The sequence below is a fragment of the Trichoderma asperellum genome, chromosome 2 (genome assembly GCF_020647865.1).
Source record: "Trichoderma asperellum chromosome 2, complete sequence".
Taxonomy (NCBI): Eukaryota; Fungi; Ascomycota; class Sordariomycetes; order Hypocreales; family Hypocreaceae; genus Trichoderma; species Trichoderma asperellum.
In genome coordinates, this window is record NC_089416.1 from 3,407,730 (window position 1) to 3,435,470 (window position 27,741).

Here is a 27,741-nt window from a genome sequence, read left to right on the forward strand (position 1 = left end):
TGAGCTCTAAAATCTCCCTAAGGTGAGAGTGCCGCTAGCGAATGCCGCTCACCTCGGCATGGATAAGAGACGATAGCGATAAGGACGCAACGTCATTGAGCACAAGCGAGCATGTCTTGGTGCAACAGTGATGGATGGGGCATGGCAGCGTGGGGGAGATGTTCTCGCATTCCGCGAAAGCAAAAGGCATTTGCCTTAGTATTTTCTTGTTGTTTCTGTGCTGGCCGCTTCCTTAAAACGGCAGCCTACTATGACAAGGCAAATAGTTGGCTGGATGAGGCTTGAGTTGGCTGCAGCGCTGCCGCTCCGAATTCCGTGCTCCGTATTCCGTGTACACCACACCAGACATGTTAGTTCTGTTATCTCTGGCGAGTGTGCCTGAACCTGGGTTGATCTGCCTAGTTGAAGGTACTGTATTTGGTACTCAACTCAGCCAACACGAAGCACCGCCACGGTTGAAGCGAAGCCTGGGGAATGCAGAAGAAGAAAGCAGAAACCCGGAATCGTAATCGTCATCGACATCGTGGCTGACCTCTGCAACCGGTGCCTTACATGACCGCGTGGCCAAGGCGGTATCTGGTTCACGGAAGGGTTAGCAACGCATGACCAGGCGAGACATTGCGATGGCCCATAACGGTGGGCGATGGAGAAAGCCCCCAGGTCTATAGCGAGGGACGCGGTTGATATCTCGAGTCACGCTCGACCTGGTTCCTATGCGTTTCTCCCCCTCCCTCTTTGTACGTAGCAACGGGGGGTGTGGTTGGTAAAAAGAGAACGGGTACAGGCCACCACCTCGCGCGCCCTAGGCAAGTCAGAAGACGAGGCAAGCATCGATGCTTTTCTTGTACTAGAGTCTCGGTATTTTTAGCTACCGGCAGCGAGTATAAAACCAGAGGCTCGGGTACCTTGCTGCCGAGTTTTCGAATGAAGATTTGGAATGATCAATATTCTGTATCATTGTGCATCTGTCCGCGCTACATTTTGCTCTATTCTCCATTCGCTTTGCCTTGCTTCACTCTCTGCGTCTGCCTCTGTGAAAAGCCGCCCATAACAGGGAGAGAAACAAAGCTTGGAGTTTGTATGAAGCTGCAGCCTAAAGCGTCACCACATACTAATACATACGACAGCCCCCCGCGGCCCGACTCATTTGCCTCGACCAACGACAACAGCAAGTAGCTCCTACTAAGCTTTAGCTCATCTTATCACGTACATATATGTATAAGCACTTGCATATGTGTATGCCCGAACGAGTCTTCAACCAAGAATCAGCGCAAACCCGGATATCAGCTACTAGACCACGTCTGGAACACCACCGGCCAGTCCATCGAATCGAGAGCGAACCGAAGGGAGGGTTAGCTACCGAAACTAACACGAGTTATTGCTTTGTTTGGCCTTTTGATCGTCGTCAGCTAGGCTTCTCCATCGGGCATAATCCAGTCCTACGCCGCATCCCTATTCGCCAACGGCCTGGTTGCGAATGAGCAAGGCTGCAGGCGACAGAGTTTAAACAGAGCAGAAAGGACCGGCAGAAGAATAAAAATCGCATCCGGCCCAGGTGCAAGGGAGGCTCCCAAGCACTCGACGCACAGCTGAGCGGCCTATCAGCGCATCGCGGCCACCACCACCAGGCGCCACGCTGGACGAGAACCTGCTCCTCTGTCCATCCATCCACCCAATACTTTGAACAACCTTTTGACCTGCCAATAACCGCCAACTAATCACGCCGCGCTATTGCCGCTACCGCTACCGTGTTCCTTCGAGCCGCACAATACTCCAGCTACTGCTGCACGCCTAGCCAGAGGTCCCCATCGACACGGCCGTCGGGCTTTCAGCTCGCCTCGTAGAGGGCGATTACTAGAGACAGATCCGAGAAGTCGTGCGTCTTGGCGTCTGGTCCATCTGCACTAGCAGGGGCATTGCTAACAGCTCGCACAAGGCAAAAGCGAAAGATCTCGCTATCTTCCCCTCCCTCCCCACCAGAACAGTAGTGCCTACTGCTGGGCACAGAGAAAGACGCAAAGGCCAGGATTCAATATTTGAGCGCCGCGTCCCACCGCAAACAGCGCCGGTTGATCTTGATCTCTGCATCCCATTACTCGCCGTCTCGCCTTGGACGCTCACCACCACGGCAGCCGCTCAATACTACGACGCCACGCATATCTCGTCCGTCCTGCACAGCATATCTGCACAGCTCGCATATACGCGCATATGTTGCAGTGCGACCACCACTAATACATTCCTGATTACTTTATCCAGCGAAGACCTGCTTCACCCATCGCCGCTAGTGCCCGCGCGCCCCTCCAGCCTCCCCGGCGCACCGAAACTCTCTTGCTCGCCTCTCCAGTCGAGCGAGACTTTCCAGCAGCGTTCTAGCCGCCTTATTCGGGCTGTCTATTTCGAGACTGTGGGCCGACCTCGCCTTTCGTCATTGTGCTACGCGGCACGCAGGGTTTCGCAGCCTGCTTACCAGACCGGACAGGCGCCAAGCCATCCTACCGTTGCGACGGAACATTGAAGACATATTGCATGCATAGGTGCTTTTTATGAACAAGGTGGCATAAGGCTATTCTCATTCTTTCTGTATCTCGTCCAAGGAGTTGCCGCGCTACCCATACGGCGTAATTTGCGGTGCCGCCGAGTCTGCGAGATACATACGATATCCCGTACGATATTCACACGACCGACGACTGTCACCACCACCACTAATAGCATACTGCTGGCTGCGTTTGGTAAGTCGAAGCGGCTGAGGTCGCCTGTCCCTCCATCCCTTCGTCTGCATCCCTCCCTCTGCATCCCCCTCACATTCACCTTCCCCGCGCAGGTGGCATCGCATCTGGACTCGCTGCAACACCCCTCACAAGCCAGAGCGAGAGAAGAGAAGGACAAGAGAGCCTCTCATCCACCCGCTGTGGGCAGATCTTGGCCCGTCTCTTCCCCTCACCACCACCTCTTCCACCCAAGTCTCTGCGCTGCACCACCTGGCAGCAACCCAACAAGCTAATCATAAAACGCGCAGTGCAGGCCTCGCTGTGATTTGCTCCGTGTTGCTTCCATAGAGGCTTCATCCTCTCCACCATCGTCATCGCTGCTTGTTTTCTGACTGCGCGTATTGCGGATTCCCAAGCGCCCGTCACCGCCTGCACCCCAGCTAGTTACACAGCAGCCCGCCATTTCCGCCCCTCCCATCGGCCGGCTACTGCCTGTACCCTGCACTATTTATTTTTTTTTCTTCGCACATCGCATTGCCGAACGACTTCGGCCCTTGGGCTCACAAAAAGCAATCGTTGCCAAACCCCTCCGAAGCTCGCATCTCGACCATCTCAGACATCTCGCCCGCCTTTCCCTGGATACAGTGAATACATCTCGCGCTTCGCTTCTTTGCAGCAAGTCGAGCATCCAGCAACGTCTAGCAAGACAAAGGGTTAACCGTGCCCTTTTTTTGTCTCAAGTTAGTCTCTCCTCTTTTGTCAGCCCCTCCTACGCATTCAAACGGCTTCCTCCGTTTCTGCTTCTCCGGCGTTGCGCCACGTCAAGCCCAAAGGCTCCGTCGTTGCCGCCGGCTCTTTGATTAGCATTTGTTTGATCGCGCAGGCTCTGGGCATATTTAACTGGGCATAACTTTCTGACCTTTTTCCCCCCCCTCTTGTAGCCTGCAAACCCTTCCCTGTTCAGGCATTTCTCGCCGATCTTCAAAATTCCGAGACCGCTCCCGGTCGCCCCGTCAAGCAATCAACAAAGCGCATTGAAACAGCGCCCTTTAGAAACCAAACGAGAGAAAACCGAAACAAAACATTCTATTCCATCTCCTGTTAGCCAACTGTGAGCCATCTTTGTCGGTAAAGAAGTCTACATTTTATTGCGATGGCCCAGCACGGCTTCACCCAGTTTGGGTCTGGCCCCAATGCCAGCCATATCGATCCCAACGAATTGGCCATGTCGGGAGCATACTCCCCATCTTTCGCCAACAATAACTTCAATACAAACTCCAACACAAACGGCTTCTCGAGCGGCTCTGCCGTATTCGGCGACGACGAACTGCTCGATGGCCTCGCCTCAGACGGACAATCCGGCCTTCATGGCCAGGGCCAAGACTTTCACGGCTTGAGCATGACTTACCAGAACAATTTCCAGTCACACCGCGCTTCTGGTTTACAAATCGACGCAGCTCAGATGAACGGCTATTCCAATACCCCAGATGGAGATCCCATTCAGAGCCCATATGCATATGGCAACACACATTACCGCACTCTCGGCAATCTGCAGTCACCATTGTCCTACTCGCAATCGCCTCTGGCTGCCGCTGACATGGCAGACGGAACTGATCCCAGCTACCTTAACGCCAAAGCGAGGGCAGCCCGCATGTCGGTTCAGATGCAGAGGAAAGCCTCCAACACCAGAACACCAATGACCCCCAAGACCAACAGCATGCACGGTATTCCCATCGGAAGTGCACAGGATTCTCCCGGCTTCGGCCCTCAGTCTCTCAGGGCAGACAAGTCGCCATCCGGTCATTGGCTCAACACCCCTAGCGGAAGCATTCCTGCCTCTTTCAATTCCGGCTTTTCGTCTCCTATGCAGCCAGGCATGGTGCAAATCAACGAGGTGATGATGAAGGGCGGCACTTCTATGCCAGCCAAGCTTGGAGTGGGTCCTGGCACTATGTCTACTCAGGAGATGAAGAGGAAGCGTCGCCGTGAATCCCACAACCTCGTTGAGCGCCGTCGCCGTGACAACATCAATGAGAGAATTCAAGATCTCAGCAAGCTCGTCCCTTCCCACAGATTGGAAGACGAGAAGGTTCGCAAACTGATTTCCAACGGCACGCCTCTGTCGCCTACCCTCACTGGCGTTAACGCTACCTCTGGGCTAGCCGGACCAGGCGCTCGCAGAGCTGCTGGCTCTGGCGCTGGCAATATCACGACTGGCCTTCCGATCGAGGACAAAGATAAGGGCCCTAACAAGGGCGATATTCTTAACGGTGCTGTCAGCTGGACTCGAGATCTCATGTGGATGCTGCATCTCAAGCTGCAACAGCAGGAAGAGCTGATTCACACTATCGCCGACTTGGGGGGTCAATTGCCCTTTGAGCAAAGCGACGATGAACGCCGCATGCAGTCTGAGCTCATGGACGCCATAGCCAAGAACGACTTGTCAACCTTTGAATACTCCCGTACGTCCGGCAGTGGCTTAAGGGTGCCTCACCACACTGACTACCATGGCGAGCCTACTACCCACGACATGGGTGCCAATCTTGACTCAGTGGGCATCACTCCCGAAGGAAGTGGTAGTGGTGGTATGCCCGGCGATATTGGAGACACTGCCCAGTTCTGGCACGACCCAGATGACCCCAATGCGCCTATCAACTTCAAGGAAGAGGACGAGTATGACATGGATCTCACTCAATAGATGGATATCCGCGGCTAAGATGGTTATTGCTTTGCCGAGTCTGTCTTACCCACATCTATCCTCCTCCTTCTAATTTGTGTTTTTGGTACCCCTTTCCTTTTTCTTATTTCGTCTGGCGATATTTGCTTCTGCTTTAGCAGTCAGCGTCTTGGGAAGGAGGGAATTTGCATCACTCTGACATTTCAAGAGGAAAATGTCCGAGTGCCCATACTGGCGGCGTTTTAGGTGTAATCTATCACACCGGCAGGGCCTCGTCCTTTTTTATTGGAGTGATAGGGTGTTTGCTTGCTATAGGCAACAGCATTTTTGGCACGGCTTTTTATAAATAGGATGGATTAGTCTCTATTTTTTTTTTGTCTGTTTGTTTTCCCTTTGCATCTGTTTCATCGTTTCATATATTGCATTACGGCACTAAGGAGTTGCGAGTCACTCTTCGCTATCGACTTTTTTTTTCTGATACGCACAAGCCTCTCTCTTTTTATATATATGTGTGTGCCTTTATAGCTACTCAAGGCTTTATTGGTATCTACTACAACCCTTTATGAGATATGTATTAGTTTTGTTGGTTTGCTTTGGCGGGCACGATACAGAAGGGACTCTCATAGTGTGAGACATTTCCCTACGACTGGTCTTAGGTTTTCATTATTATTATTTTTTCATGGCCCTTTATTTCTGATGTTGACTTTGGTCGCTCTTATGGGGGGATTTTAAGGATTCACTTGCTATTTAACTGCTGATACACAGCCTATCTTTCCTTTCCTTTTTTTTTCTTTTTCCTTTTCTTTTGGCTTCCCGGAGGATTACATCTATATACTACTTAATTTCTTCAACCTATCAACACCGTCTCTTTGTATCCTCTTGACTGCTTTGCTATTTCATTTTACACTACTTCAGATACCACTTATGACCAATAAACAACTTGTATGAACTCTTTGTTACGAAAGCTCACTCTTGTGACCCTTTTAAGTCATGTTATCTGTATTATGTATTATTAGTGTGTACCTGAGAGTTATAACAACATGCAGCCAAGTAGTTGATCAAGGACCAAACACTATCCTAAAACGCATCTCCAGATTTCACCAATGTCTTGTAGTCAAAAGATACTCCCTCATGCTCGTCAACAGAGTCCACGTCTTCTTCCGCTTCATGTCCTCCTGCAGGGCGATTCTCTCCAGGGCACACCGCCCATCAAAGTATTTACACATGAGTTGCCACGCTGACCGTTGCTCCTCGTCCTTGAAGCGACGCGCAATGGCGGAGAGGTAGCGAGATTCCTTGCCCGTGGCCTTCTTAGGGTCGATGATGATGTGCGGCGTGAGGCCGGCGAGGTGTGGCGCGTCGTTGAGGGACGGGTTGGTGGTTGCGACAGGAGCGACTTTACGGGCGTGGGCGGTGGCTTTATCGGCAAGTTCACGGTGAGCTTTCATGGCAATGCGTTCGAGGCGGGCCATTTCGGCTGAGTGCTCGGCCGCAGATGTGGTGGATGGATTGGGAATGTTTGGCTGTCCCTGTGTTTGTGGCTGCTGCTGCTGTTGTGATTGTTGCGGTTGCTGCGAGGGTAGTTGTGGCGGCGGCGATGTGAGTGATGAGTGCGTGGATTGGCCATCCAGAGTGCTTTGGGCGGTATGGATACTAGTGGTATCGGTTCCGTCGACAGAGGAGGTGGAAACACCAAGTTCCTCTGCTTCGATCTCGTAGTCAACCTCATATAAGATTTCCGGCCATACAACGACATAGGCAAATGTGCAAAGCTGAGTTACCCAGCCGCCTCGCATCAACCAAGCCAGCATGCGGAGATAAAGCGGTCGGTGAGCTTTGCTGGGAGTAATGAATTTGTAAGGCCGAGGTAGGACGGAGAGCTCAGCTAGGAAAGTAGGCAGAGGTGGAGCTAGAGGGAAGGCCCTCTGCCAGTCTTGGGCATCCTGACAAAGCCTCTCAAGATCGCAGTTTGGGGATACGATGTAGATGTCACGAGGGTGAAGTGGTGGGATGGCCATGGCACGACGCCAAAAGATGAAGTGCTGGGCATATTTGCGGACTTGGTCCAGAGTGAGGATATTGCTTTGGCCAACTTGATAGAAGCTTGAAGAGAGAAGACGAGTTAGCATAAGAAGGATGAGTGCACAAGAGAAAATGACAATCGTTGATAAAAGACTTACGACAATGTCGGTTTGGCGAGCCGCGCAAACTCAACCATGGATAAAGCGGTCTGGTCCCGATCATTCTGCAGTTCAGCGACAATCTTCTTTTCATCGTCTGTGAGCAGCAGAGCGAAGTTGCGATCCAGGAATCCCGGCTCTTCGAGGGCATCCTGGCTCAGGAACGCATTGGCCGTGGTAAGCCATAACCCGCGATGCCGCTCATCGTCTTCCGCGGGCAGATCCGCAACGAACAGGGGGACGGGGATCTGGACAGATGGTGTCAGGATGCCATCCACGGTGTCCAGATGCAAAGTGGCAATCCTATTCTGAGAGACGGCGTCGTAGATTTCACGCATAGACGCTGCCAATGAGGAGTTTTGGGTTAATTCTTTCCACAGAGCACTCATCTTCTTTTCTGTAATCCACGTTTTAGTTTCTGGTTATGCCTGCTTGGTGGTTTGTCTTGGAGGAAACTCACTCTCTTCACGAGCTCTGTCTTTTGCAGCCAAGATGCGTTTTGACTCCTTCCACACAAATTCGCTGTGCTGTTGGCTATACTGGTACGCTTTGTTGACCTTTTTCACAATATTGGAATATAGTGAGTCAACAAGTTCCCTAGTTTCATGCTTCTTGGGATTTAAAAAGAAGACCAAGTTGAACATGGTCATGGAGCTTCGCTTCTCTTCTTCCGTCTCATCTTTCTTGCCTTCTTTGGTCTTCTCTTTACTTGGTTCCGTCTTGATTACGGGCACGGGAGGGTTAGGCTCGTCTGGTGCAATGCCCTCATCAAGATCCCTGGCAGCCTTTGCCTTGCTGGCCTTTTTCGGCTTCTTCCACTTCCCATTTTCAGGCACATGGATAGGGTAAGAGACACAGAGAAGCGGGTCGAGAGAGAGCTGGAAGAGCTTCTTATGATAGGACCGAGCAGGAGTCAAGATACCGGCAAGATCACGAGCTGGAAAGCCGGCTACATGCTCCCATGGAACGACTTGCGATCCCGATTCGGTCACGTAGTGATCATCACGAACGCCGGCACGGGTCTCGGCGGCTTGAGGCGCAGGTTCAGCACTGGCAGGATGCCACAGGCGCTCAAAGAGCACGTCTTCGGCGTCTACCTCCTTTGCCTTGTCGGCGAGGTTGGAGAGAGCCTGGACATGGGAGGGATAGTGGAAGACGAAGGCGGGTCCATCGCGAGACCGGTTGATAACGAGCGCGACGGCTACGAAGTTTTCATCGTTGACGCAGGACATGGCTGCAGATGCGTGGGCCGGAGGCCGCCTTACATGATGCGACACGCCCTGATCACCCCGGTTGTGACTATGAAGGCGTTGTTTGCCGGGAAGGGACACGAAATGAGTCTGCGCCGGGTCTCTCAGGCGGTCTTGCTATGAGAGATTAGCAGCACTGGCGATGCTGATCGGATAGGCTGCTATTAGTAAGTACCTAGTAGGTGTAGTAGTGCAGTAGGTGGTACAAGTGCTTGTCGTGTTGGCTTGAACAGATCCCTGTCTCTAAGACTGCCGTGGTGGCCAAGACGCAGCTTTGTTGGTGTTGATGATGCGGTTGATGAAGCGTTGAGCTACTACTAGGTGCCTACTAGTCTAGTAGGCACTACCTGAAGTACTACTACTGGGTGGGTTGCAGCATCGCCAGCATGCGTCGAGTTTGCCGGGCTCCAGCAGGACTAAGTTTGCGATACTTTCCGCCGCCCGCCTCATTGCGCAGCCTCCAAGTACAGTGTACTCGTAGTACAAAGCCCTACGAAGCAACAACCAGCCGCTGACCCCCAAAATTTGCACCACGGCCGGTAGCGAATGCGGGGCAGCTGGAGAGGGGGCCTGAACTCGCGACCCTCCACTGCAAAGGTCCCTGTATCGCTGAGCCTTCAGCAACCAAAGCAGCGCCTTGCCGTATACCTACTTTCGCCAGGGGCTTTTTGCGGCTTCTAGACGCAGCCTTGCCGCGCGTCCGCAGCCAAGAGCATTGATTTCCCGTACTCTGCTGTTGATTTCTACTACTAGTACTACATACTAGGTAGGTAATATACCTACTAAGGTATCTATCTAGACTACGTGCTTTGTATAAAAGGCGCGGTAGTACATACGGAGTCGTCGTGCCATTCTTGTCTCTGTAAGGCTTGACGTCAGCGCAGCGACGAGCCTCGCCCCTGCACCCGTCTGTCCTTTTATATGTACGATACACACATACCTTCGTACTTGTACATGTGCTCTTTCGCCTGCGGCCCTTTCTGCTGCAAGGCGGTGATCATATTTGATCACATTTGTCGGGCATTCATTTTAAGGGACCACTGCTAAAAGCGCCAACGGCAATTTAATGCCCTCCACTAGCGCTGTCAGTCCCAAAAGCACGTGCAAAGTACTTTGGCAGTAGATTTTACATGTTGGAGGCGCTGCAGGGTACATTTGATGGACTTTCTGGTCCATCTTTGCAGGGATCTCTGCTGCCAATCTCATATCCAAAATCCCAACAAAAATTCGGCCTCCTCGCGTGCCAACTCCAGGCCGGCGCTACATACATCATACTCGAATACCTAGTGCAATACTTCAGCTTCAACAGCTTATTGTGCGGACTTGTCCACAGTATTGGACCCTGGCTCCAGCATCGATAGTCCCATAGTACCTGCTCCAGCGCAGACACCAAGGCCGCCCCGTTGATTCGCCGCCCGCCTCGCCCCAAGCCCCTAATTTGGCCTGTCTCTTGGTTCTGGCCGCCATCACATGCGTACCCTTCCACAAGCGGCCCGCCCTATTTGACGCTCCTTTAAGTCTTTTTCACGCAAAAAACGCCAACGGCTGGGGAGGGTAACAGGTCGTGTGCGATTCTTCCAGTTGTTTGTGCGCCTCCGCCATTTGCCAGTCCTTGGAGGGAATACCAAAGCCGGCTTGCCTTGAACCGCCTCAGCATCACCGCATCGCCACATCGTCACTACACCACAAGTGCGACTTGCTGAAACAACAAACAGATCGGCTTGGCCATTACAAGTATCCCGCTTGCTCTTGTGTTCCGGGTCTATTTTCGCAATCTCAACGGCTCAGCAACCCCCCAGCCTGTCTGTAGTCGATGACACAAGAGACACAGAACCCCTGATTCTGCCTTAATTTATCAACCCCAAACAACCTCGCAGGCCAAACCAATGGTCCAAAGCCCAGTATAGAGACTAGAGTTGGGAAAGAATCGTTAGATGAAAGCCTCGCCCCGCGCGTGATCCATTGCTCTCCGTCTATATCTATTTCTTATTTCTATCTCTGCCTTCATCTCTTTCTCCGCCTTTCGCTCTCAATCTCGCATATCCTTCTTCCACTTCCACGCCATCCTCCAACCATGTCTCCAGCTGCCACCACCAGCGGCGCTGCCCACGGGCACGTCAGATTCCTCCCCGTCACCTACGACAACAGCGACTCGCAAGAATCGGCCCTAAGGCTCATCCAAAGCCTATTTCCTCAATGGGCCAAAGACGACATCGAGTTCATCCGCTTCACCGATGGCATCACTAATACGCTGCTCAAGGCCGTCCATCGGCTGCCGGGTCTGTCCAAGGCCGAAATCGACCGGGATGCCGTGCTGCTACGAGCGTATGGCAACGGCACCGCGGTGATTATCGACCGGGAACGCGAAGCGGCAAACCACGAGCTGCTGATGAAGCACGGCCTGGCTCCGGAGCTGCTGGCTCGTTTTGCCAACGGCATGCTCTACCGCTTCGTGCCCGGCACCGTTGCCCAGGCCAAGGACCTCTCCGATCCTACGCTGATCGCAGCTGTTGCTCGAAGGCTGGCCCAATGGCACGCCACAGTGCCGTGTCTACCCGACTCGGCCATTAAGGGAGAGTCGCCGGCAGCAAACGGCAGCTCCGAAGACCACGACAGCAGCCGCAAGGCCATGATCGTCAAGGCTGCAGCGGGTAAGCCGATCCCCAACCTCTGGTCGACTATGCAGAAATGGATCCTTGCTCTGCCGACGGAGACGGAGCAGCAGCGCGAGAGACAGGCCCTGCTGCAGCGTGAGCTGGAGGAGATGATTGAGAAGCTCAGCCAGCGTCCAGGACTGGGACACAATGGGGTATGTATCATGTATTCCTCGATCCGTCACCGACATGCGTGTCCATGCTAACCAAACATGTACAGTTAGTATTTGCCCACTGCGATTTGCTCAGCGCAAACATCATCATCCACCGCGAGCCCGGTCGGGAGCTTTCCGTGAGCTTCATAGATTACGAATACGCAACGCCGTCACCGGCTGCGTTTGATATTTCCAACCATTTTGCCGAGTTCGCAGGGTATGACTGCGACTATGCAGCCATCCCAACCCGGTCGCAGCGATATGCGTTCATTCGCGAATACATTGCAGCATATGCCAAACTTTCAGCCACTCCCATGAACATACAAGAGGAGACTGATAAGCTGATGCGGGAGGTGGATGTCTTCCGCGGAGTTCCTGGCTTCTATTGGGGTATCTGGGCTCTGATTCAAGCGACTATCTCGCACATTGACTTTGACTACGCCTCATACGCTGAGCTGAGACTCGGCGAATACTGGGCCTACAAGGCCGAGGAGGACGGAAGCCGGGAGGAGAAGGGCGAGGAGAAGCCTCTCCGAGAGAAGACGTGGTCTCGAGACGAATAGAGAGAGGGAGGGGCGCCATAAAGCAGAAAAAAGACGAAGCAAGGGGGGGTTAGAAGCAAACCCTGCAACTCATACAAGGCATCAGACAGAAACTGTCACTGGGTAACATTAGCTGATAGACACTTTTTGAATGTGGCGGTGACGAATCCGAGAGAGAGGGAGGGAGGGAGACGGCAATGAAACAGTCTCTCGCAGGGGGTTGAGGCGCAAAGATGGCATTCGGCGCTGGTGGGTACTTTTTTTTTTTTTTTTTTTTTTTTTATTTCTCCGTCTTGCATTTTCCTAGACATGGATTGGAATTGGCGCCTGTCTTTGAGAGAAAGAGAGACAGACAGCCGTGGGACTTTCAACGAGCTACAGTATCATCAGTATGGCGAAATGGGGATTGGCATGGCAGCAAATGGGAATCAGAAGAAACGAAACGAAAGGCCGTGCCTTCATTCAACATGAGCTTAGAAGAAGCTACTACTACTACTACTACTACTATTACTATTACTATTACTACTATTTCTACTTCACGGTGTAGCATCATTTGCTTGAAACTCTTACTTTTTACGGTTTCCTTTAGTTTTAATCTTCTAATTAATATGGCTCATAGCATGTTGCAATGCTTCATCACTACTACTAGCCGTTTTTAATGCCGACGACATTCAATGGAAGAGAGAGACAAAGACCGAGAGAAGACAGACAGAGAGAGGGAGAGAGAGGGAGTCTCGTCATGAGCCCGAGAGACCCAGCTCGTGTGCTACCTCATCTTTTTCCACACTTAACCACTTACGAGGACTGGCACGCCTGCTAGCAAGTGCCTACTAACCGTACATGGGCCGTAGTGCCATGGGAGCACTTGTAAAAGGCATAGCCAAGGTAGCAAAAGGCTGGGTACCTCGGTGCTTTATTGGCGCTAAGATGCATGTAGCAGACCAGGACACACGCACGCTTTGAGATGTTTTACTACTGCTAGTATAGATTTGTAGTAGTAGTAGCTACAAACAACTAAAAGACGAATACAGCATGACATCAGGTAGGATGCGAGACAAGGCGGAAACGGACTTACGGACGCTGATGACATTGCCTCCCGACAAGGGCATGTCGACTGACGTGATATCACTGTATGATTTTTAATGGAAATACCTACTATACCTACAGATACAGTATGCATACCCAAGTATATCTATCCATGAGGAGAATAAAGACAAACACAAGAGAGGCCCGAGCAGGGTCCTTCTGCTGATCGATCGGGCTGTGTGGAGAGAAGAGGGACAAGAGGGGGGAGGTGGGAGAGGGCTTGCTGCAGTTGCAGGCGGCAGTCAGCGCTTGGACGTGGGATATAACTTGCAATACGACATTGGCAGGACAGGATCGCTGTAGTATGGAGCAGAGCGAGCCTAAAAGAAAAAAAAAACGGGGGGGTCAGCCAGCCTGTGGACTATGCACATGCCCTGTATGTGTGTGTGTGTGTGTGTGTGTGTATGGAGAAGGGGGAACAGAAAAAGAGATGGAAAAGATGGAGAAGGAGAGAAGATGGGCTTGATAGGGACCTGGTCCTGGTCTTGGGGAGCATTGACGCATCCAATGCCATGGACTGGATGTTGGGACATGTCAAAACGTTTGCCTGGTGCTACGTTGACTGGGTATCGTGTCCGTCTTGCATACCTAGTAGGTAAGAGTATGTACATATATGCGATGCATCATCATCATCACTGCGACGCCGTACATGTAGACTTCCTACATTCTATAACCCAGGCTTGCAAGGGAGTATAGAAGTAGCTTTGCTACATCCAACTCGGGTATAACTCCGGACTGCCAGCTGTATTATGACTGGCTGCCTTTTTTCTCTCTCTGTGTGTTTGCCTTCTTCTTCCTAATTTTGACGTCTCATCATCATCATAATCATAATCATCACTTTTCTATGTATTTTGCTACCTTGCCACTCCATTACTCGATATGGCAGGCTAGTAACGATAAGCAGCCTACTTCTTTCAGTAGTAATTCGCAATACGAGAATGCAAAGGGTTCTCTGCGCTTCTAGTGAGTAGTAATAGTACTGTGGTGTAGAAACACTGCTAGTAAGCCTAGTAATATCACTCATAGCCGCACTTTAGTAAGGACGTACTCGTCAGTCCATCCCATCCCGTAATCGTCTTGCAGTTGATATCAATCTGCACGTCGATGGTCCTGTATACATATTCGTAATTTCAATACTTGGTATATGAGACCAACTTACTCGTGCCTACAAACTTGCTTGTACCTACACCTACTCATAGACAACACCGCCCGCTCCGGCTTGTCGTGAAGCACTCGTGGGATGGGACAACACGGAGTGCCATAATGTAATGAGATTAGATGCGATACATACCTATGGCCGGTGTTTAGATAAGGAGATGGCGACAGTGGCATCACATCACATCGCACCGCATCGCACCGCATCATATGCATGTATGCACATGCCCCCCGTACGCAGTGGCTTGTTTCCAATGGGAGACAGCAGCAGCATCAAAAGGAAGACAAGCAGCATCGTCATCACTTGAGCGGAATTATGGGGACCCGAGAAAGCGGGTAGTATTAGGCCTGAGGGAAGGGGGAGCAGTGGAAGAGGGGGCCTTTTTTGCATCTTGGCCAACCGGGGAGAGGCGAGTGGTCTGTCTTTGCTTTCTTCGGGGGAGGGTCTGACGCAGCGCCGGCATGGACAGCTGTTCTGCTTTAATCAACGGCCATGGTGGTGCTATACAGTATGTAGCAGCACTATTGACTGGGACCATTTCTTGCTGGTCCCCTCACACCCTCTTCTGCGCCTCTCGGCCTCTTTATTTTCTCCTTCACAGGCTCTCTCGATTGTCATTTGCCAGGCTTTTGGGCTGGAATTTCCTGTTTGGGGGTGGAGCAGGTCCGGCACAAGTGTTTTAGCGTGGAGAAGGGTTTATGGCCTGAGCGTCGGCACTAGCCCAATGGGGGAATGATGGAGAAGGGGCATAAATAATGCCAATCGATGTGCTCGACGAGTGCTGGTAGGGGATTTTGGAGGTGGCGAAAAAGGAACGGGACGAGTCGGTGTCTGGCTGAGAGGGCCCAGGTACCTGTACCTCGATGCACCAGCTGTGTGCGCGAGGGTGGGTGCGTGTGTGCCCATAGGTTCTTTGGGACTGGCTGCGCTGCAGGGTTGCAGAAAAGAGAAACGAGAAAAAATGTGCCGTGGGCTAAACGGCGCTAAGGCTTCAGGTTTGACGTTCGAGAATGGCGGCCACCTTGGGTCCCTGTGCCGAGTATGGAGTTCTGCTAGCTGGATTCCGTAGGCGAAGCGTCCGTCATGGTAGACACCGTGGTACGAGCATGTACTAGCTGGAGTGGGAGTGGGAGTCCGTCCTGCTAGAAGTCGTACTCGTACAGTGCAGTGCTAGCAGTGTAGGCCGTGAGGAACCAACGTTCGGTCGTCGTCTAAGCGATGTCATGAAACGGCTCTGATTGACTGATGGAGCGGCAGAGCAGAAGGCTTTGTTCGCGTTCTGGATCAGCGGGTGGAGCAGCCGTTAATCCCGTACCGTCGGACGGGGGACATTTTGTCTGAGAAGACGCAAGCAAGAGTGGGCGTTGGCATTAGCGAGAGAAAACGAAACAGGAAGAAGACGGGCAGGCAGACGGACAGCGGTGGTTTGCATGATTGTCGGCTGGCTAGCTGACCGGCCAAATCACATACCGCTTGGAGGAATGCCTACTTGCAGAGGTAGCATCGCGTCTGGATGCAGGCTAGCAGCTGGATACCGCCTGCAGTAGATAGACGGGATGGCTGGCTGGCTGGGCGAGCGGGACTGGGACTGGGTCAATGGGACGAGCAGCAAGGCTTGCATGGAGGGAGCTTGTCAAGTCAGGTCGTGGCGCTGGGGTGACAGGTGAGGCGAGGCGGTATGTGATTAAAAACCAAGCCCTGGAGCCTGCTGCAAGGGTGGGCGATAGAAGTAGTGCACGTACCACCCTTAAGACGTCTTAGTACGCGTACTAGTACAACTTCAGTACCATCTGGATGAGCACTTTGGGTTAGTAGTAGGGCTGGGATATGAGCTGTATCAGAGTTTATATAAATATACGCATAGGAGGTGCATACAGTGTATACTATATACGAGGGATGAAGCAGTAAGGCGCCTAGAGGGTGTGTACGTTAAGGAAGAGGTTGAGGTAGGAGCTGAGGGAGCAGAGCAAGCTGAAGCTGAAGCAGGAAACAAAGAGATTAAGAAGAAACGCGAGAACAAGAGGAGGAGGAATAGGCAGATGAAGAGGAAGAGGGGGGGGGGAGGGGTCTCACAGGCAGCAGAAATGAGAAACACCATCTCCGGCTGAGCATTTCAGGCTAGCCGTGATGGTGATGGTGGTGCTTCGTGCTGCTGCTGTGCTGCTCCATAACGGTATACCTGGATGGGGGGTTTCTTGTTTTTGTTTGCGTTTGTGGTGATAGAGTTTTTTTTTTTTTTTTTTTTTTTTTTTTTTTTGCGACTCGAGTCGGGGGGGGCAACGCGCAATGAGTGGACCTCAATTGCTACTAGCGGTAAAAGCCTACTGATGCTATCTCATCTCCAAATGTAAGGGGAGAACAAGAGCTGTGCTGGTGAGATTTGACATCTGACTGCTTGTCCTTGCGCCGGCCTGGCAGTGAGTGGTGCTGTTGCCGCCAGCAAATATAGGTCGGCAGCCAGCCGGTTAGGTACTGTCTGTGTGAGATACTAGGGACTTAATGATTACCTGGTGTTCTGATAGTGCGGCATAGTATTCTGTACTGCTTCCACTCACTCCTCGTCCTGTGAACGTGCGATTGCAAAGATGGGTTGATTTTTGATTGACTGATTGACTGATTAATTACGACCTTCCATACCGGGTGCTGCGGACAACACGGGCAGACGCACTGGAGCATTAGACACAGAGACAGGGTGGCCCATTCGCCGCAGCGGCATCAGAAAAGAGGCGATGGGTGGGTGGGATGGAATGGAAGGGGAATAAACAGACAGAAAACGGTGCAGGTCGGACTTTTGGCTTTTGGGGGTGGCTTGTCGGGAGCTTGTGCACCGGCCGCTCCTTGCTGTCTTTTTGCTTCTTTGGCCGTCTCCCTTGCCTGTTTTTGACTTCTTGTTTCTCGCCGTATTTTAGTGTCGCCCGGATGTATTCCGAAGCGCCTTTTTTTTTTCCCTCTCGTTTCACTGTACAGTACGGAGTATCTTTGCAACCCAGCAAGATTGGAACTAAGGCTCGCGTACTCATAGTGGCACAGATCCAGCTCTCCTCGCAGCAGCGCGGAGGATTGCATCCCGAGCAGAGATACAGTGCCCCTGTCGCCGCCCACGGCCGGTACCAGCAGGCAGTATTCCCGCCTGTACCAGTATATCGCAGAGGCAAGGCGGCAGCCGGCCATAAGGGTGCCCAGCGAGTGCGGTGGTACTTGTACCACGCAGCTTGTCCACATGGCATGCTCCGAGCGTCTCAGACACGGTGCAGCGTCCAGCGAGGCTGGCTAGCCCAAACACAGTGCCGTCCAACGGCCGTCCTAGCGCTCAACCCTGGCCTCTGCTCGCTCACCCGCACCCGCATCCACCCTCACTCCCACACCCCGCGTGAGACATGCCGCCCAGGCCGCCCAGCTCGAATCATACCTGGATTATGGAGCCTCTCGGTCTGCAAAAGTGGGTGTGCGGCCAAGCACCAGTTGCCAGCTCCAGTACAGCCAGCGTCAGGCACTGGTACCGCGACAGGGCACGCGCTGCGGCGGCGAGGTTGCGGGTATTGGTACTGGTACGCAGTGCCGACCCGGGCGCCGCCAGCCCAAGCGCTGTCCGTGCGCGGTCGCATCCGTACCAGCGGCGTTATCGGTACTTACCGTCGGACAGCTAAAGGGTCCGTGGCCAAAGTACGCGCTACGTCTGGAGTACGACGCGGCGCCTAATCGGATGCCGTACCTGCAAGGCTGCGCCCCACCTGTCTTGTAACGTGTACCAGCAATCCTCGCGAGGCCAAGAAGGGAACAGAGGGAGACTGAAGAAAGGCCAAAAAAAAAAAAAAAAAAAAAAAAAAACCGTTGCGCTTTTCTATGGAGTACCTGCACCCGCACACCTCGAGCAGCATAAACCCACCCGCACCGCCCTATTGATAAAACACCCCAGCCCGCAATTCCCGCGAAATGGCCCCAATAGACCAGCAGATGCAGGGGAGGGGGGGACCAGAGGGGGGTGGTGAGCAGGTGGGCGTGCAGCTTCGAAAGGAGAAGAGATGCAGGTGAGAAAATTGTTCGCGAGCTCGACAGTAGGCGAACAGGAAAAGAAGAGAGAGCAAGAAGAGAGGGAGAAAGACGAAGAGAGACGAAGAGAGGCTTTAGCAAACAAAGGACGCAAGAAACGAAGACGAGACATCAAAGCAAGACCAGCTCTTGGGGAGTGATTGAGCGAGCGTGAGCGTTGTGCTGGGAGGAAAGAGAGAAAGCAAAGGCGTGTCTAGGCCTTCGGGAAACCCATCTCAAGGGAAGCAAGCAAACCCGGGGAGCCTCCGTTCGCTAAGAGGCTTTTCGCATTCTTTTCTCTTTTCCTCCTCTTCAGCTTGCTCTTTGCTGGCCCGCCTACCGCTTTCGCCCTCGTTCGCATCTCAGCTGCCCTGCCTGGGGCGCAAGCCATGGACACGGCAAATTCGGTGCTGACGGTATGTTTCTGAGGCCTGGATGCCAACAGCCTGGGGATATCGTAGCCGAAAAAAAGAAACGAGGCCGGCTGTGTTAACAGCAAATAAAAGGCGAGCAAACAGCATCAACACCAACAGGAACAGCAGCGGCAACAACACCGGCAAACACACCCGCGAGCAATGGCTGGCCCAACCCCGGATCTGGATCTCGACGTCGACTCTGCCGTCGGCCGCTTGCTGGACCAACAGGCTGATATCCAGGCCAGGCTGGCCGCCCTGCTGGGCTCTCGCCATGTCTCTCACCACGGTCTCAGCCTGCCGGGAGAAGTCGACATGCTGCGCCACAAACTGCGCGTTCTCGAGAGCGTCGTTGACCATCACGGTATGTCTGCATGTTTTTCTTTTTTACTTGTCTTTTTTTGCCTTTGACGATGCCCCGTCTCATCTCTCCTCAACTCTATCTGTGCCCCTCTCTCTGGCTGGCTTCTCTGTCTCCCATTTGCCCTCTCCAAGACGCTTTCCACACCCCCCATGTGCGTCCTCTTCCTACATCGATATGTGTGCGTGCTTCGGCCCATGCCCTGTGTGCGCGCGTATTTCCATCATTCCCCCCAGCTGATGCTCGTCTCTTCCCTTGCCTGGCTAACCGCTTGCCTGCCTGCCTGTCTCCGCTCCCTTGCCTTGGTCCTGATACAGCCTTGTCCACATTTGAGCCCGGCCTCGATTGACAGCCCACTCACACGCTCACAACTCGCACGCTTTCTCATGTTCCCTTGCCTTGCCTTGCCTTGCCTTGCCTTGCCTTGCCTTGCCTTGCCTTGCCTCGCTTTACCTTGCCTATTCTCTTGCTGTATCTGCCATAATACCTTGCCTTGTTGCTCCGGACATACTGCATGCCCCGTACAGACAGACAGACACACACACACACACATACATACGTGCATATACTCCATACATGCTACATACTGTACATGCTCCTCCTGTACTAGACAAGACAAGACAAGATACATGCTGCTCCTCCCGCACATGCGTATCGTCCTCCCGGCCCTACATACTGCTTCATACGAGCCCGTCGTTCGTTCTGGTCCGGCAACGGAGCCCATGTGCTGACTTGCGAGTGATTTATCAGGCCTGGCGTCGCGCGTGGCCCCCTTCATGTCCGACATGGAAGAGGCTCGCGCCATTCAACACCGCTGCGAGTGCCTCGAGGCTGCCTGTGTCCGAGATAGTAAGCTGAGACCCTCCTGCTACCGCTCCTTGTGCTTGATTAGCTAGCTGCCCATCTCCCGTTCTCCACGCAGCCCGCCGCCGCCACCAACCCGCCTCATGCAAGCCCCCAATCCATTCGTCCAAATTCTGATGCTACATCTGCCTTGTACTCCATCCATTATCCATACATCATCAGGCCCGAAAACAAGATGCCCGGGGCCTATTATTAGTTCACCTTGTCAAACGCTAACTCTCACTCTCTCTCGTTTCTTCTCTGCTCTTGCAAAACAGACGTGGATGTTGTCGAGCCCCTGAGAGGCTCTTCGCGATCGGCGCCGCCAGGGTTCGGCTCTTGGCTGGACCAGCATCTGGAGCTCCACGACCCTGTCCTCCGGGCTCAGCGGGAGCGCGGCAGCGAATTTGTCTCCAGCGCTTATCCGCCTCACTCTCTAAAGTGTTGGAACGACCGGTGCATCCACTACGTCTACGGTTTTCCCACCGAGCTTGATCGGAGCTGTCACATCCGAATGCATGCCACTCACTCCAAGAGAGACTCCGAGCTCTCTGCCTTTAGTTCGTCGTTGTCGTCGTCGTCGTCGTCGTTGTCGTCCGTCCTTCCGTCTAGACCCAATGCCTCCGAATCGTTGGGCCCGTCGCCTCTCATGCACCTTCCACGCCCCGCCCTCTCCTCCAGGCTTCCTCCTCTCAGAATTCCGACGCCGTCGACAGAGCGGCGAGACTCGCTCATAGCTTACGCATACTCCAGTCGCTCAGCAGCCCCGAGGAGCGCCATCGACGCCGATGTCGAGCCTCTCCTGCCGCCATTGAAGAGGAGCAGGGTCGATAGCCTGCCTCGTCTAGAGTCCATTGGAGAGCTTCGCCTCTTCCACGACCAGCGGCCATGCCTACGCTGTAGAGTGACCAAGAAGGAGGTGGGATACAACTCTCTGAGATTTTTTTTTTTTTTTTTTCTTTTGGCTTTCGTCTCTCCATTTTTCATTCCCTCTTCCTTCCTCTCCTTCTTCTTCTTCTTCCTCACTTGGCTGCTGGCTTTCTTTTGGCGTCTCTTTCTGTCGTAGACTAACTTATTTCTTTTGCTTCCATTGGATCAGTGCGATAGAAACCAGCCATGTACCGCTTGCGCAAACCTGCCATTGATAAGCGCTGAGGACCATTGGGCTGTCATTGGGTGTTTCCGTAGCACTCTCAACGCCTTTACCGATTACTTGCTGCCAGGTATGGCCATTCGGTTCTCTACTCTCCCTCTCCGTCCCTCTCCGTTAAGCGTATATATGTTTTGTCGTCTTATTGTTTTTGCTCCAGCCTTTCTGTGCCTTTTTCGTCTCCTTACTTCTTTCTCATCCCCGTTTTAATTCTGCAAGACCTTTTGCAAAACTACTGGGATATCATCAGCACAGACACATATCTCTGACTAAGGCTTTTGTAGGCTCCTCTTTCTCACAACCACAGCTCCAAACGCCTACGTCTTCCACGACATCCCCTATACGGCGGCAAAATGTGAACGACTACCTGCAAAGAATGTGCTCCTTCCCGGCACACATTGGTGAACATGTCAGGAATTGTTTAGACTATCGAGACGCCTTCTGGTGGTCGGGACAGCAATCTCAGAGGAGGCTCAATGGATACAATGAGGCGGCACATATTACCCGAGAGACGTTCGATCGCGCCCCCCCAATTCTTTGCGCTATGGCCGCCAGCTGGAACTGCCAGGAGACATCATACAGCGCGCTTGATCTCCTGAGGTACACCGGATACATATCTCCTTCTCGAGAGGCCGAGGAATCACAGTACCCAGTCTTATACCATGCCAAGGTGCTGCTGCGCGAAACTGCCTTTTACTGCCTTTTTTATCCCAAGCCTGTCATTCAACTGGATCCCAACCTAGGATATCAACCCCCGTCAGACCGCCTGGATTTTACGGGGGAACACAGCCGCCTTGTTGAACAGGCCATGGTGACCTTTTTGACGGCCTTCGAAGCAATCGCTCTAAGGAGTACTCCTCTCCAATCGAAAGAATGGCTGGCCGTTTTCTATTCTCTGTGTATCTTCAGTATAATCCGGACGCTCCTTATGGACCTTGCTTCGATATCGTTGCTACCATATCATACGTTTCAACACCAAGGCTCGCTCAGAGACAGCCCTCAGACCACGATAGACAGCGTGTACAAGGCACTTGTCCACTTCTTCATCACAGGAGGACCGATGTTGACGGATGGCTCTCCCAATGACGTGCCACAAGACGACGTGCCCGCATTTGAGCTTACACGTCGCATCATGCGCATGGACACGTGGCAGGCCCGAAATATTCGCTCCAGTACAGATTTCCTCATGACTTTGGGAAGCGGGATCAACGACATGTTTGGATTCCACGGCTTTATTCGGCCCGGACGACCCGTCGTTTCCCCCAGTCATGACTCTCAGCTGTCAACACCACAAGCCCTCTCAGCACGTGAACCACGCTGGTCATCCGTTGGTAGTTCTGCATACCCGCCTTCGTCTTCATACAGAGAGGTACTTGCCCCGCGTCCGGATGCGATGGATGATGCCAATATTGACCGCGGAGGGGTCTCGACTTCCCTGAACCAATCTGTTCCGGAACATGTTGGGCGGGCCCGGAGACATACAGTTGCCGAGGCTGCTCCTACAAACATCTTTGCACACCAGCTGACCCCTATGAGATTTAAAACCACGTATCAAAGACCCCCTTTACGGCGCGTGTTCTGTCGCAAATGTAATGAATACCCTGAAGGATTCCGCGGCGAACACGAGCTGAGACGCCATACAGATGCGAAACATGCGGCACTAGTAAAGCGATGGGTTTGCTGCGAGCCTGAGGGGCATAGTCCGGCGTCACCACAGCCTACCATTCCGCTCTCGAGCTGCAAAGCCTGCGTTATGCAAAAACACTATGGTGCGTACTATAACGCTGCGGCTCATCTCCGCCGGGCTCACTTCAATCCCCATCGCGGGGGGAAAGCTAGCGGGGATTGGCCGCCCATGTCGCTGCTAAAAGATTGGATGCGCGAAGTGAGGCAATCTGTGGCCGAGGTAAGCGGCGATGTCGACAATGAGATGTCGAGTGATGGCGAAGAAGAGGAAGATGTAAAGCAACCCAGCGCTAGAACGGTTCCGCTGGCAGCTATCCCACCAACTCCCGTGATGGAGCTGCCATCCATTCCGATCAATAGTGGGCATGTATCGGCATCGTCCGTCAGCTCGATGACGGTATCGCCGAATATCATGGAGGAGCAGGGATCCTGGGAAATGATCTCGCGGAGCCCAGCTGGGCGATTAGCTCCTCCGCCACCTCCACCTCCACCTCCACCGCCGCCGCTGTCACTTCCGCCACCACCAGCATCCCAGCCACCACTCCCGCATCACCTAACGAGGCCCATACCGACCCCACCGGCGCCTGAGAACCGTAGTCGATGTCCGTTTCCGGATTGCGGGCGTGTTTTCAAAGATTTGGCAGCCCATATGCTCACGCACCAGGAAGAGAGGCCAGAGAAGTGTCCTATCGAGTCGTGTGAGTATCACACCAAGGGCTTTGCTCGTAAATATGATAAAAACAGGCATGCTCTCACGCATTACCGAGGAACAATGGTCTGCCCATTCTGCCCCGGGGTTGGCACGCCTTTTGCAAAGGCGTTTAATCGAGCCGACGTATTCAAGCGCCACCTTGCCGCAGCCCACCAGGTCGAACAGGCGCCGCTGCATAGCCATACAACCAACAGAGGTGGCCGACTCATAACGCTGTCTGCAAATTCAGGGGCTAGCGCTATTTGCTCCATTTGCAACAATCGCTTTGCCGCGCCGCAGGACTTTTATGAGCACTTGGATGATTGTGTGCTGAGCGTCATCGTTCCGGCGGGGACCCGAGCAGCATTGGAGACGAGTAACGATGCTAACGATGACGATAAAAAGACGACAGGAGGAGCTGGCGCTGGGAAAACCGGAACAGCTGAAATAGCCGCAACAGCAGCGGCAGCAGGGACAGGAACAGGGACTGGACCAGGAACGGTAACAGGCACAGGGACAGGCACAGGGACAGGGACCAACGACAGCACTCAGGGAATGATATATATACGGAGGGCGAAAAAGCAGGCGCGGATGGATTAGCTCTTTTCACCCCCTTCTTCTTTTTATTTCTTTCTTCTATTCTTGCCGTGTCCTATCTATTGTTATATTCCTTTGATTCTTTGGTGTGATATACTTTCTCATCATTATTATTTGAATTTTCTTTCTTTTTTCCTCCGTCTTTACTGTTTAGGATATATGAGCGAGATCACTTTGCAATTTCTTTTTCTGGTTAAAGGTTTTGTGTCACTAGCAGCAACAGCAACGACAGCACCAGGCAAATCTTCTACATGCCCTTCCAAAAAAAAAAAACCCCCTCACAAAGAGTGCAGAGTTTTGTCATGTCATGGGTATATTGCGAGTTATATGTACAATAAACGATATCATAGCGTAGCGATGCTCATTACCAAAACATTTCAAAGGACGAGCTAGCCGAACGATCCGTTGTGTCTCTGCCCTAGGTGCAAAAGAGACAATCAGTGCCCGTGATGAGATGAGAAGTGTTGATGTCGATGGATGAATTGTGCACTTTGTAAGGGCGCAGTTGTTAGACACAACAAGCAAGAGCTATAGTTTGTGTTCCTTGCGAGACGACCTTGCGATAAAATCGAATTTGAGTCAAATCTAAACTCAAGTGGCCACGATCTGTCGGTGGTCAATGTCATACAAGCTCAGATTTAGAGCTGCGGGTGGCCGCAATTTGGTGGGTCTCGGGGCGCAAATAAGGTTGTGCGCTAGTATTACTCATCCGAATCTTTATAAGAACAGCATGAGCTGTCCGCAGCTTGTCAGCAACAGCTTCCCTTGCCATCATTCTCGATTTTTTGCCCCCCTCGGCTCCAGCTCGGATGCGCCATGGTGCAGCAGTTTTGCCGTTTCAAGAAAGATCATTCATACTAATATAACAGCAAAAGGCCCATGTCGGAAGTGATGAACTTGCAAGAGGCGGAATTGGGGGAGGTGGAGAGTGCGGCGACTAGGCGGAAGTTGCAGAATCGATTAAACCAGCGGGCAAGCCGTAAGTATCAAGATCAGATAACTCTCGTACCGTCTCCTCCTTTTCGTTCCCCTTTTTATTTACCTATTTTGGCTTTTTTTCCTGTAGAAGCAAAAAGCTAATAAATTGGTAGGTAAGAGAAGAAAAGAACAGCTACAACAGCAGCGGAGCGGGAAGAATCAGATCAATAAATGGGTCTTTTATATCGACCCGAGGGCGGAGCAGCGGCAACCAGATGAGCGCCATCGGGAGGAGCCGCAGCAGCAGAATGGTTCAGATATTGCCGTTGCCAGCCGCAGCCTTGGTAGTAAATCGAGGTATTATAACCCAGGCTTCCCAGACATTTTCCTCTCCAAGGAACACCGCGATAAGGCATTTCGTTTCTTCTGCAACATGAGCCAGGAGGAACGCAGCACCTTCTTCCATCGGCTACACGAATTGGTTTCCAAGAACGTCGCCAAATACACGTTAGACAGCCAACTGCTGTTGTCGGTGATGCAGTTCAATGTCATCCGAGCCGTGAGGGCGAATGCCACCATGATAGGGCTGACCTGGGAGCAACTGATTGAGGATGATACCATATCGCCTTTCAACAATTGCGCTTTTTTGCCTGCGCTACCTCCCGCGGCATCCGGTAGTACAGTGACTTTAGGTGCGGAGGATGGCGCTGCCAGCGATGGCAATGAGTTGATGCGTCTGCCGCCTGGTTTACAGCCAACTGCGTTGCAGAGACAAGTCATCCATCACCCATGGATCGATCTCTGCCCACAGCCATCTCTACGAGACGCTCTACTAAGGCGCCTGAATGACATCGATGAGGACGAATTTTGCCACCATTTATTTCTACAAAGCAGTGATGCAGATGAGGACGGCATGATAGGAATGGTAATATGGGGAGAGCCCTTCGATCCCGCGGCATACGAAATCTCGGCAACCATGCTACGAAAGTGGCCGTGGCTGGTGGAAGAATGCCCAGACATAGTTACGACGACGAATTACTGGAGGAGGGGAAGAGAAGAGAAGCCTTTGGAGATTTTATGATGAGCGCGCTTCCTGGATTCTTGCTATCAAAACATATTGGTACATGAAGCGGCGAGAGACGACTCTAGAACAAAAGAGCCCTATTGAAGCGCCTATTGAGAGAAAAGTTGGGGCGTTCAGATGTCAAAGGGCTCTCCGATGAGCTTCTCACTAAGCGCCCACAACTTTGGCCAGTTGTCGCGGTTCAAGACATGCGAGGTAAGCTCCTCATCAGCAACCGCATTGTTGTGCAGGTAAGCACCATTAGACTCTTCAATAGTCGGATCAATCATAGCGGTGATGAGCGTAGCCGCTCCCTCGGATGCGCCAGTGAAAGGCGGCAAAGTAACCGAACGGCCATCAAGATCACGCAATGCTGTTTTAAATTGTCAACACAATAGGGGGATTCGGCGGCTAGACCTTGAGGGGGGAGACTTACGCTCTCCTGACTCCCGCAGCGCCTTAATCATGTCGATGAACTCGGGTGTGAAGTGGCGCTGCAGTCCTGACGCAACCGCTATTTTAACAGAATACGGATGATTAGTTTACCGCAGTTCACCATGGAATCCCTGTTTTATTAAATCGAAATTACGTACCGCCAGGGTCGATGCTGAAGACGCGAATGTTTTCTCCTTGCAGCTTCTCTGCCAAAAGCTTGGCGAAAATTGATCGAGCAGCGTTGGACTGTCCGTATCCAGCCCGAGGGTCATAATCTTTGCCGTCCTATAGAGCACAAAATATCAATATCCGGAAGTTACTGCGTGTGCTTATTCGGAGACGGAGATGGAGGAACGAACATTGTAGTTGATATCGTCGAAGTTGACTACTCCTGACCGCATAGCGGAGCTACCGCAGATGACGATGGAAGACTTGGGCGCCGCGGCCCGAACTTTGGGCAGCAGCTCCTTGACCAGCAAGAAGTTGGCTAGGTAGTTGACGGCAAACTGTGACTCGACGCCGTCGACGGTCTTGGCGAAGGGGGGCATCATGACGCCCGCCACGGCGACGAGGTGGTCGATCTTGGGGACATCGCTGAGGTCCTTCGCGGCTCTTCGTACGTCGCTGAGATTGGAGAGGTCGATCTTGAGGAAGCGGACGTTGACGGTAGGGTTCTTGGCCTTGATCTTGGCGACGATGGGCTCGACGCGGGACTCGGCCCGGGCGGTAAGGATGAGGGTGGAAGGGTTGGCGGAGCTGACTTGGACAGCGAGTTCGCCGGCAATGGAGTCGCCGGCAACACCAGTGATGAGGACTGAAGAAACTCGATGTTAATCTTCCATGGAATTTGGAAGAAAGGAGGGAGAACTGGGTCTAGGAATAGATGGCTGATATGTGACATACTTGTTTTGCCGGCGAGGGACTCTCCGTACTTGCTGAGAATGAACTCGGAGGAAAGAATGACTTGTGAGTCTGCTGCGGTGGCCATGGCTGCTGTATGCTGTCTATTATGGTGTTGGAATAGAGGAATGATACTAATTTGGCTTGCAAATGCTGATGCTGATGAGAAGGGTGTTGGAATATATGAGGATACACAAAGTTAGATTGCTATGGATGTCTATCAAGCATCTCCAAACTCAAACCAGCG

At 52.6% G+C, this 27,741-nt stretch overlaps 8 protein-coding genes across 8 annotated transcripts; 6 read left to right on the top strand and 2 right to left on the bottom strand.

Moving 5' to 3' along the window:
• Positions 1–643: 643 nt before the first annotated feature.
• Positions 644–2,991, top strand: TrAFT101_003427 (uncharacterized protein; the record flags this gene model as incomplete). Its single annotated transcript, XM_066126885.1, has 5 exons — positions 644–737; positions 1,042–1,078; positions 1,128–1,172; positions 1,861–1,876; positions 1,937–2,991. 5 exons carry the CDS (start codon positions 644–646, stop codon positions 2,513–2,515), a joined length of 771 nt encoding a protein of 256 aa, XP_065982992.1. The 3' UTR covers positions 2,516–2,991.
• Positions 2,262–6,307, top strand: TrAFT101_003428 (uncharacterized protein). The gene is made up of 2 exons (XM_024909324.2): positions 2,262–2,729; positions 3,022–6,307. The coding sequence occupies exon 2, from the start codon at positions 3,862–3,864 to the stop codon at positions 5,404–5,406; it is 1,545 nt and encodes a 514-aa protein (XP_024766816.1). The 5' UTR covers positions 2,262–2,729; positions 3,022–3,861; the 3' UTR covers positions 5,407–6,307.
• A 36-nt stretch (positions 6,308–6,343) lies between these two features.
• On the bottom strand, positions 6,344–9,101 carry TrAFT101_003429 (uncharacterized protein). The gene is made up of 3 exons (XM_024903219.2): positions 8,026–9,101; positions 7,566–7,962; positions 6,344–7,488 (listed from the first exon to the last, which is right to left on the bottom strand). The coding sequence occupies exons 1-3, from the start codon at positions 8,795–8,797 to the stop codon at positions 6,483–6,485; spliced, it is 2,175 nt and encodes a 724-aa protein (XP_024766815.1). The 5' UTR covers positions 8,798–9,101; the 3' UTR covers positions 6,344–6,482.
• A 1,788-nt stretch (positions 9,102–10,889) lies between these two features.
• On the top strand, positions 10,890–12,187 carry TrAFT101_003430 (uncharacterized protein; the record flags this gene model as incomplete). Its single annotated transcript, XM_024898994.1, has 2 exons — positions 10,890–11,624; positions 11,690–12,187. The coding sequence occupies 2 exons, from the start codon at positions 10,890–10,892 to the stop codon at positions 12,185–12,187; spliced, it is 1,233 nt and encodes a 410-aa protein (XP_024766814.1).
• Positions 12,188–12,399: 212 nt separating this feature from the next.
• TrAFT101_003431 (uncharacterized protein) lies at positions 12,400–12,825 on the top strand (the record flags this gene model as incomplete). Its single annotated transcript, XM_024907371.2, has 1 exon — positions 12,400–12,825. One exon carries the CDS (start codon positions 12,400–12,402, stop codon positions 12,823–12,825), a length of 426 nt encoding a protein of 141 aa, XP_024766813.2.
• A 6,187-nt stretch (positions 12,826–19,012) lies between these two features.
• Positions 19,013–24,181, top strand: TrAFT101_003432 (uncharacterized protein; the record flags this gene model as incomplete). Its single annotated transcript, XM_024907370.2, has 5 exons — positions 19,013–19,214; positions 19,962–20,060; positions 20,333–20,973; positions 21,154–21,277; positions 21,489–24,181. 5 exons carry the CDS (start codon positions 19,013–19,015, stop codon positions 24,179–24,181), a joined length of 3,759 nt encoding a protein of 1,252 aa, XP_024766808.1.
• An 876-nt stretch (positions 24,182–25,057) lies between these two features.
• TrAFT101_003433 (uncharacterized protein) lies at positions 25,058–26,177 on the top strand (the record flags this gene model as incomplete). Its single annotated transcript, XM_024899008.1, has 2 exons — positions 25,058–25,157; positions 25,270–26,177. The coding sequence occupies 2 exons, from the start codon at positions 25,058–25,060 to the stop codon at positions 26,175–26,177; spliced, it is 1,008 nt and encodes a 335-aa protein (XP_024766807.1).
• Positions 26,178–26,293: 116 nt separating this feature from the next.
• TrAFT101_003434 (uncharacterized protein) lies at positions 26,294–27,582 on the bottom strand (the record flags this gene model as incomplete). Its single annotated transcript, XM_024905836.1, has 5 exons — positions 26,294–26,532; positions 26,596–26,673; positions 26,753–26,879; positions 26,954–27,408; positions 27,498–27,582. The coding sequence occupies 5 exons, from the start codon at positions 27,580–27,582 to the stop codon at positions 26,294–26,296; spliced, it is 984 nt and encodes a 327-aa protein (XP_024766806.1).
• Positions 27,583–27,741: the final 159 nt, after the last annotated feature.